Here is a 9,715-nt window from a genome sequence, read left to right on the forward strand (position 1 = left end):
CTCGCATAAAATGGGTTGGTTTGTGCACGAGCGGGTGTATGGGTGACTCTTCGACCGTGAAATAGAACCAGTGATATACAAGGTAACCGCAATAAGTTGGTTGGAAGTTGACTCAATCAAGTCAATCTAAGACCCAACCAAGCTTAAAAATAAACTTAGAATGACCTTTTAAATTCACCCGTGTCACTCTTACAAACTCTCAATCAGGCCAGGGATAGAGCAATAAACTCATAAGAGATGACCGCTCCATGTTGCATGGACGGGCACAGGAAAAAAAAAGACCCAGGCACTCATAACTTAAGATAAAGACATTTCCAAAATATTGCAAATCAGAAAATAGTCAATTAAAAAACCTCAAAATGAACGCAAGAATCTTATTCAGCCAAAAAACAATCCATTTTCACGTCGGTAACATCAAGTTGTAGAATCTCTGCTCTGCATCTTAGAATCGATCCAATGCTGCCAAAGGTAAGAAATTTGTTTCAAACTGACGGGAAAAAAAGGAAATAAGCAAGGAAACAGAACCTTTTTTTATCGACCTCTTTACCTCTTTGTTTTTTTTTAAAAAAAAATGATTTGTCAATTAATCAACAAATTCAATGATTCTGCCACCCCAAATATTACTACACCGACAGCTCTAGTAAGTTGAATACTACTCAAGTTAATAGCAGTGCTGTGCTGAACTATACATGGAAGTTGTGCCAGTCTACGTCTATGACAACCAGGCCACTAAATATGAAATATACGAGATTTCTCAAATTAAACCTAGGCATCATTCCCATCAATAAGATAATCACTATACAAGGTTATGAGACTCTAACAGAGCTGCAACAGTAGATGAAGTGATAAATTGTTTGTTTTTTCATACCTTGGATGCGTACGTCCTAGATCCCCGTGAACAAATTCTTTGATATACGTGCCAGCCTGTGATTCAAGCATCATCATTAGCGCCACCTTGCTAGATACAGGTTTGAGAATTACTTTCCACAGACCTCAAAGCAGTGAGGTAGCGAAGAGGTCATTCAATCCTGGGCCATTATTCTACATAATACTTTTAAAATTATATTGCTTCATCACGTCTACATCTCTAGTTTCTTCGATTACCAATCTACCACACAATCTGTAGTGTTTTATTCCTAGTTTCATTTATCACTATGAAACCAAACACTTCAAAACGAGATCTATTAGGATGGTATTTGGAAAGAGAATTATGGTATGGTTTCAATTATTTTACCTGGGTACATAGATGCAAAAGAAAATATTGAGAGCTTCCAGTGATCTGCTCAATTTTCATCCTATAATAGGAAATGAGAGGAGATAGCCTGTTAGCCATTGTGAATGTAAACACAGATCGACAAGAATAACATGATGCTACGTAATAGGAGAGACTCTAACCAATGTATAATCTTTCCGCGCTCTAGTGGACTCCGGCGGTGAAGCACCCTTACTGGGGTTCTCTGCAAAATTTTCTGTCCAAGAATAAAAGAACCAAATAATGGAGCACATCAGATAACTAGAAAGAAATCTCTACCAGAAACCTGGCAAAAGGATTAAGACAATAAAATATTTAAATACCAAATCTGCCCAATGCAAAGGTTCATAACACTTAATAAAAGCTTCAATGCAATACAAAACAAAGATCCCATATAACTTACCAAATCTTTGTGTGAAGCTATACACTGCAAGTCTTCATCCTCAAGTGGTCGTGAAATCCATACCAGTGCACAATATTGCTTCTACATGAAATACATGTGATGCTGATATTATAATTTTCTAACTGTATCTAACACTTTCATCTCAAATCATAAAGTACAAACAATCAAAGTCAGATACAAAAGCCAAAAGGAGGTGAAAAAAACCTGCTTTTCTGCTTCCCCTTCACGCATCAAGTCCCAGCTGTGACTGGTTACTAGACTAAGATTTTTCACCCCTACCTACAGCATAGCATAAGACGTGGAATAACATGAAAAATGGAAAAACAAAACAAAAGGGGGAGGACAAACACAGATTTGGTAATAAGCTCACCAATTTATTCTCCAAGTTATTCATCCTTGTTTCTATTTCTTTTACCAGAGCCTTAGATGGGACCTTGCGCGCATTTTGTACCTCTACCAGGAAAGGCCTGCCTGAACCCAACATCCGAACCTGGGAACAAAAGCTTCATAGATTAGAACAATATTTGTTGAATTCAAGCGCACAGTTACAAGAGCAGATCTTAGGTACATCGATATCCTCTCTACCAGCAGCATGAAACTTGTAACTGTCACCTTGACACATTGGACGAATGTGGCCACCTATTATCTCCTATAGAATAGCAGAAGAACTGTTAGCTCTCACTCATCATTTCATACTAAAAAATACAAGGATGGGTACGTCCATTGGCAGAAGTAGGCAGTACCTCAATGGATGCTTCTCCCATTCTTTCATCATCAATGATCCAACGAGTTTGACTCACATTTCTAGAGAACTGCAATATATATAGCAATCATGTGATTGCACATAATTTAATGATAAATCAGTATACCTGATGATTCTCCGTGTCAAATATTGTACCTCACATAGAATATTTCATCTTTTAAACATGTAAAATGTTTCACTTTCCCCTGCAATATCATGCAAGTCCTTTTGATTACAAGTGGCATCATGATGTGTCATGCAATAGTAAACTCAAAATGGCGACATGAGAACTTCCTAACTCATTCCATTATTTCCTTGTTAATACAACTAAAATTGACTTTTCTGCTCATCAATTTCTTATGCTCTCCATGGCTAACTGTAAAAGATGTAAAGTTTATTTTTAAGATGTCATGTCATCCTCGCCAGTGCAAAAGGTTGTTTCCTTACAAAGCAATGTAAAAAAAATTTCCTTCAGTAACTCAATTACTGAGATGCTCAGTTAAGTCTTTCCAACAAATTTCCGATAACAGTCAACTAACCTTCAGATATCTCCCACCAAAATAGATAGGTGTCCTGTGGCATTGGAAAACCAAGTGGCAGGGTTCATTGACCTGGAAAGACAGAATATCCAAGCCCAATAAGCACCACCACCACATCTAAGCCAACAGTGGCAGAAAAATAACCTGTTCACACAAACAATAAATTCTACCAAAAGAATTCTGACATGACACGCACAAGAGTGAATTTGCTAATGTTTAGTAATTTCAACCTTCAAAATAAAATAAACTGCTAAGGATTTCAAAGTTTCACTTGCAAACACAAGGGTGCAGGGTTCAAGACTATGAAGCAGCCATCTCATGCAAAAAAGCTAAAAGGTAGAGCATTCTTCAAATTCTTTGTAGATCTAATTCTGGGTGGACCAGGTAATCCCATTTTTTCACTTGAGATTTTAACAACCACGAATTTCAAAATTAGGTGCATAGAAGTTTCAATATCATTAAATTGACTATGGGCAAATAACCAGACCAATCCCCATTGAAGTTGAGACAGCAGGATAAAATGAGGAACAACATTACCCTCTCTAGAGGGAAGTTGGAGCATTCAGAAGATTCATGTTCGGCCAAACCAGTAGAAGACCTTCCAGAGGCAGGACTTCCTTGACCCAATGATAAATCACAACAACCAGTTCCATTCCCCGCTAACTCAACATGAACAGTGTCCAAACCATTGTTTGTCCCTGCATAAACAGATCAAGTTACATGAGCATCCAAACCTCAACTAATTGACTGACCAGAAAAATGAAGCTTATAAGTTGAACTGTTGACATCGCAGCGCTTTAGAAAGTGTGTAGACTATAGAGAATATCAGTTCAGACACCAAGTTTTTACACATGTATTAAGCATGTCATATTGTATAGATATAGAAGGAGCTGAAGTAAAAAGGTGTTGAAATTATTAATCCAGGGGCTACAATTCGCTGAAGAGCATCACTGCCAGATGATTATTCACTATTATTACAGTTGTTGTGCATTTAAAATGTACAAAATTCTGAGCCAGAAGCATTGGGTTTCAGGTAAACAGGGAATCATCATTATGAAGACAAGTACAGAAAATATTAAAGGATTAACTGCAATGGATGACCAAGGCAGAAATGGCCATTTACAACTAAACAACATTTCATTTACATGTAAACAAACTCGCATGCCTGTTTTTCTTCTCTTCGAACCCCCATTCCCGTCCACTGATTTCGAAGGTATGATTGATGGCTTAGTTTCAGAGTACGTCAAACGGATGCGAACAGAGCTTGGGCCAGATTTAACATCCTGCAAAGCTTCAACATAATTAAAGATTAATTGAGCTAAAACAATTTTCAGTCTGCAGTAAAAGTACATCCTCATCTTTTCAAAACTCTGCTTCATTCAATGCATCATGACAGTCAAGATTTTATAGGAATTTTCACAAGGAAAAAGAATTCATGAACAATAGGATATAACAACAAGAGTTTCATTACATTTTACAGTTTCTAACTGTGCAAAAAATCCGATCCCTATAACTATCATTATCAAATAAGAAAGAATCCCCTACGTTAGCTAGTCTACACCACTAATGCGAGAATGGATTGATAGGGTCAATCAATTAGTTAATTACCATAATTAAAAAAAACAAGTAAACAAACCTATTACTGGATAATACACGAACTTGACAAATTAACAGTAATTGTATTAAAAGAAGGGGATCGGCGTATAGATATCACCGCACCGTCTAATTCATATTCATGGTTATTACAAAAATGCCAAGTTCAACTTACCAATATTATTTCAAGGGGATTCACAATCGCAAACTTCAAGGCATCCTTTGTAGAAATGCATTCAGAAAGCCTTTCTTGGAACCAAAGCTCCGATCCATACTTCTTTTTCATGTACAATCTACAACGTAGATAAATCCAAACAGCTTTACATGCATTTATAACATGACTGTTATAGTTTCAAAAAAAAAAATATCAACATTTTTAGTGTCTTTTTTAGGGTTTAAAAATTAAAAATCTTACCTAACAGCTTGTTCATTTTCGAAGATAATAGTCGGTGTTGAAACTTCAAGAGAAAAACCATCAATTTGATGTCCTTCTTGCCTTATTAGCTCAGCAATTGATGCAGCTAACTCATCACCATTCTTTCTTTTCACCAGCATTTCTTTTTCATCGTGATAAGTAAACTGTAAGATACCTAAACAAATTCTGCACACTTCTGGTTCGAGTTTTGATTCCATAGATTCAGAACTACTTGAGTCTCCCTCTCCGAGAATATTACACATCACCGAAGGCGATAAAGAGGAGCGAAAATACGCATGATCACGGATCCCAAACAGTCTAAATATGCATCTTATACACACCTAAATCATAATATAATCTTGTGAGGAACATTAATCTTTTATAGAGGAAACCCTAATTAAGGGTAAGTGAGGAGATTTTTAGATGAAAGTACGAACCCCGGCGGAGAGCAGGTCTTTGACAGCATGAGAAGGCAAAGAACGAACGGGGTCGTTGAGGTGCCGTATCTCATCGTCGCCGGAGGTGACGCGGTGATCATTGTTAAATTGCGCAGCTTCAGTCTCGCTAGACATTTGAAACGAGCTCTTCTTCTCTTGGCGGCAGTCTCCCTCTCGCTACTCTCTGGATTCTGTTAATAAATAAAAAAAAAAGCGAAGAGTGCAAAGGAAATAGCGAGGTGTTTGTGAGAGCAGGGTAAGCTTTATTTAATAAGCGGGCTGAACTTTTTGCAGCCGTCTGATCAAATCACAGAACTGTCACGTGGCAGAACCAGGTTTGTTTAGCAGTGTACATTAAACCACAGTTATAAAACCTAACCTTAATCAGGATAAACTCCATAAATTTACCTAATTTTTTTTTATTAAAATAACATTATTTTTTTATTAAAATAATATTTCTTAATTAAAATGATATCGTTTTTGTTTTTAAAGTTTTTTTTAAAAAATAAAATAAAAAGACTATTATTTTGATAAATAAAAAACCAATTCAAAAGCTATGAATCATTAAATTAACCAAACAGGTTTTGAGTCGGATTAATCCTCGAGGTTTAGCCAAATTTTATAACCGAATTGATTGACCACCCGTTAATCCGTGAAGTAATTATCTGCCAGCTGAAGTTATCTTATGTTCTTACCATTATCAGAGTGATTGACAACATGTCGAATTAAATTTCTAACATAAAAAAACATATGGTGGACAGAGTGCGTAGAGCCAAAAATGTTGTGGTGATAGTATCATCTATTTCCACCCTTCTCTGTCTAATAAAACAGCCAGCTATAGCATTCTAGCAGGCAAGAGACATGAGAGTTCCATCCTCTCGAAGGAAGTGTTTGTGAATACAGTTAAAACTTCATTCAATAAAATTTAATTTAATAAAAAAAAAATTAATATAATTTGTATATTTTAGATTTTAATATACTTATATAAAAATAATTTTTAAAAAATAAAAAAAAAAAATATCATTTTAAAATAATATACACATTTCAACACGATGAAAGTTATTGGAAATAGAAGGAGTGAATGCAAATGGGGCTGCTGTTCATGAGTGAAATCAATACAAGTTGAGAAGCTTTTATTTGATTACATTCTTTATCGCAGCAGCAATGTCTAAAAACAATTATTCAAACCATACAGCTCGTTCAATGGATATCAAATGAATTTACAGTGATGGGGTCACATGGAGCTCTACAAAACCAGATAACACTGCCCGGTTTCTTTCCTTCACCTTTGCCTGATAAATGACCCTGAAGAACCAATTTCAGTTACTTGAGTGAACGGAACGCGTTATACTTGATGTTGAATAAACAATACTGGGTTATGGCAGAAAATGCAGTTTTACCTTGAACCTTCAAGCCACATTTCAGTGATCAAAGTTTCGCCAGGGTACACATGCAAAAGGAACCGGCCTGATATGGTCTTGATGATGTTTGCATCCCCTCTGCAGATGCATTTGATGACTGCCCTAACTGCAAATCCAAGTGAGCACAATCCGTGCAATATTGGACGCGAGAATCTTCAACAAGTAAAAAAGAAACAAGATTGGTATGGGCATAAATACAGCTTAGGATGCCAGAGAGATGTGTAAGCAAATGCTACTGTAAAGACCAGAATAGGAAAGCAGTCAAAATTAATCAGAGCTTAAATCCCAATTCACACAGCAGAAATGGAGCAAAAATCACATGGTGTTTGTGTGGTTAAGCCCTATTGTACTCTGAGATATCAAATGAATTTGAAGAATGAAAATGCAAAAAGCATTAGAGATATCGAGTTAATGAATACAGTATTCTGATCTGTGGCCAATAAATAAAGATGTCTCCTTAAAATAATCAATGGTAAGTGATCAAGGAGGAAAAAATGATCCCCTCTCACCAACTCTGATTCCTGATGCTATGAAAACATGGTTGGAAAAGCACATGAACCCAAGAAATAAAAATAAATATTGAGAGGGATACGAACCCAGCAACTTCAGCAATCATGGGATCTGAATGCAGAGGATTGTAATCACCAGATAGCCTGTACAGCAATGCCTACAAAACAATACGAGACATACTGAAGAATGTAAGTATCTTGTGTTCAAAATCTAAACAAAGAAGTCATTTTAGAGTCTCCTACATAACATGTTCCCAAAACTTCAGTTTTATCTATCGATTTATTATTATTATTTTTAATTATAACTTATATAGCAAGCATAGTGAAACAGTTGATAAGGCACAACAACTATGGATCTGCACTACATGCCTGAGATGGTTGAGTACAATCCTCGAATACTGCAAAAGGTTGACTTTTAGGAATTTTCGGAGCAGCAGCCTGGTTCACTGGGTAGTTGGAATAGGAATACGGATGGGATGAGTTTGAGAAGCCTCCAGCACCCCGGAGATAAATAGTTGATCTGGAGAGTGAAATATTATAATCCCATCAGACTCAATAGCATGGCAGCAAGGGATCAGAAATTTTTTAGAAAAAATGAGATCACCTGTTCATACACAATAATTCACCAGATTGTTTCTCATAACTTTTGGTTTCCAGCTCGAGAATAGCTGCTTTACCTAAAATTTGTATCAAGAGAGGAAAACAGTAATCACAATCTAGCCTCAACCATCATGCTTCTATGTTTCATAAAAGAGGTGAACTTTCAAATGGGATACTCATTACAAATTGTGAGATTCCGACTTTTATCTAGGTTTTCCCAGTCATTATTCATGTAACAAAACTCCACCCTGAGACTACTCATTCGTACTTGAAATAAAAACATAATCTCCAGTGCGTTGTTCAATCAAAAGATTTTCTGCCAGTGAATACAAACCTTTGTCATGCAACCCGGCAAGACTTACTTTATTAATTAGCTGCATCAGGGATGAAAATAAGTTACAAAACGAAAATAGACTTGGAGAAAACAAATCCAAAACTACAAGAAACCATGTAATTGACACTCCGCAAGTAATCAAACGAAGACGAGAAACCACCAGTACAGCACAATTATCAAATTTGAGCATGTAGTGTTTCAGGCTGCACAAGCGCTTCAAATAGAAGACTTACAGATGCACTCGAAGGAAATGGCTTGTAAATCTGTATATATTGTTGTCCATGCAACAGAAGACGCGGATCATATCTGGCAACCACGAAAACCATAAATGGCCATCACATGTGTTCACACAGATACTAATTCATTTCCAGTGAACTTTAGAAGACCCGAATGGCTTAAAAGAAGATTAACAAACAAAATATTCGAGAGCAAGTTTCACACTCTTAGATTCTGTCACTACTTACTGTAAGCCTGGCAAATCAATACTACCATTTGTCAATGATCCCAGTGAAAATAAGGCAGCAAATGTCGGCAAAACCTACAAATCCAAATACAAGACAGTAAATTCTCCTATCTTTATTAAATAATTTCATAGTAAAATAAGAAAACTACCATTCAGACTAAAGATTTTAAATTTACCTGAACAAATTGCTGCCCATTTTCATGATAAACATATTTCAGCTCATCGGAATCAATCGCATTCCGACCACAAGCTCCGACACCCAAGGCATAGACCGCTGCATCTCTGCTCAAAAAACAGGTAAAAATTTTCCCTTTTAAATTCGATTAAAAAAAACCCTAAAAAAATAGAGGATATGATTGAATATGTCAAGACATCTCTCTCTCTACCTTTCGGTGTATGTAAATGTTGTCTGCCAATCCACCGGGAATATATGCAACCAATAACAAATTAAATTCAGTCGAAAACCTTGGAGAGATATCATAGGAATAGAAAGCAGACATACCTCGGGGAATTTGTGAGCAAGAACAAGATCATGGTCGAAGCGGGAATTGTCTGCCATCGAATATTTTTTAGAACTCCGTTCGCTCACGGACCTTTTGAGGAACTGGTGATGATGACTGAAGGGATACTAAAAATATAAATTAATAGAGAGTGGTTGAAAAATCGAAATGCGTGCCTTTAACAGCTACCTAAAGCTAAGTTATTCACAGTCTTGTTACGGAAACGAGTAGTTTTTTATTTGAAATTCAGTAGTGAAGTAGAAATTCCCCTGAACCTATTGTAAGTGGCCCTACTACTCGCTGCTTTTTTTTTTTAATTTGTTAGGTTGATTTTGGTTATTATTACATAAATAATTGATAAAAAATGATTTATTGAAGTTACAGAAAAACATAAAATAAATTTATTTTTAATTATAAAATTTAGATTGACCTGAACAGTTTATTTAGGATCTAGCAACGTGGACTGGCTTAAGTTAAGAAAATAAAGGAATGAATTAATCTAATTTA

At 36.0% G+C, this 9,715-nt stretch overlaps 2 protein-coding genes across 3 annotated transcripts; both read right to left on the reverse strand.

The window, feature by feature from the left end:
* Nucleotides 1–269: 269 nt before the first annotated feature.
* LOC118061962 (uncharacterized) lies at nt 270–5,617 on the reverse strand. The gene is made up of 15 exons (XM_035075613.2): nt 5,382–5,617; nt 4,945–5,285; nt 4,705–4,822; nt 4,102–4,219; nt 3,474–3,634; nt 2,937–3,008; nt 2,399–2,467; nt 2,224–2,304; nt 2,026–2,145; nt 1,860–1,934; nt 1,656–1,736; nt 1,396–1,469; nt 1,235–1,295; nt 869–924; nt 270–459 (listed from the first exon to the last, which is right to left on the reverse strand). Exons 1-15 carry the CDS (start codon nt 5,514–5,516, stop codon nt 375–377), a joined length of 1,647 nt encoding a protein of 548 aa, XP_034931504.1. The 5' UTR covers nt 5,517–5,617; the 3' UTR covers nt 270–374.
* Nucleotides 5,618–6,475: 858 nt separating this feature from the next.
* On the reverse strand, nt 6,476–9,405 carry LOC118061960 (enoyl-CoA hydratase 2, peroxisomal). Of its 2 annotated transcripts, XM_035075609.2 has the most exons (11): nt 9,211–9,405; nt 9,095–9,117; nt 8,885–8,990; nt 8,710–8,783; nt 8,479–8,551; nt 8,246–8,285; nt 7,916–7,988; nt 7,681–7,831; nt 7,399–7,469; nt 6,782–6,955; nt 6,476–6,686 (listed from the first exon to the last, which is right to left on the reverse strand). In XM_035075609.2, the coding sequence occupies exons 1-11, from the start codon at nt 9,265–9,267 to the stop codon at nt 6,602–6,604; spliced, it is 927 nt and encodes a 308-aa protein (XP_034931500.1). In that variant the 5' UTR covers nt 9,268–9,405; the 3' UTR covers nt 6,476–6,601. The 2 variants fall into 2 exon arrangements, with proteins under 2 accessions (XP_034931500.1, XP_073265217.1); XM_073409116.1 differs by lacking the exon at nt 9,095–9,117 and having other exon boundaries at nt 9,211–9,395.
* Nucleotides 9,406–9,715: the final 310 nt, after the last annotated feature.

The sequence above is a fragment of the Populus alba genome, chromosome 5 (assembly GCF_005239225.2).
Source record: "Populus alba chromosome 5, ASM523922v2, whole genome shotgun sequence".
Classification (NCBI taxonomy): Eukaryota; Viridiplantae; Streptophyta; class Magnoliopsida; order Malpighiales; family Salicaceae; genus Populus; species Populus alba.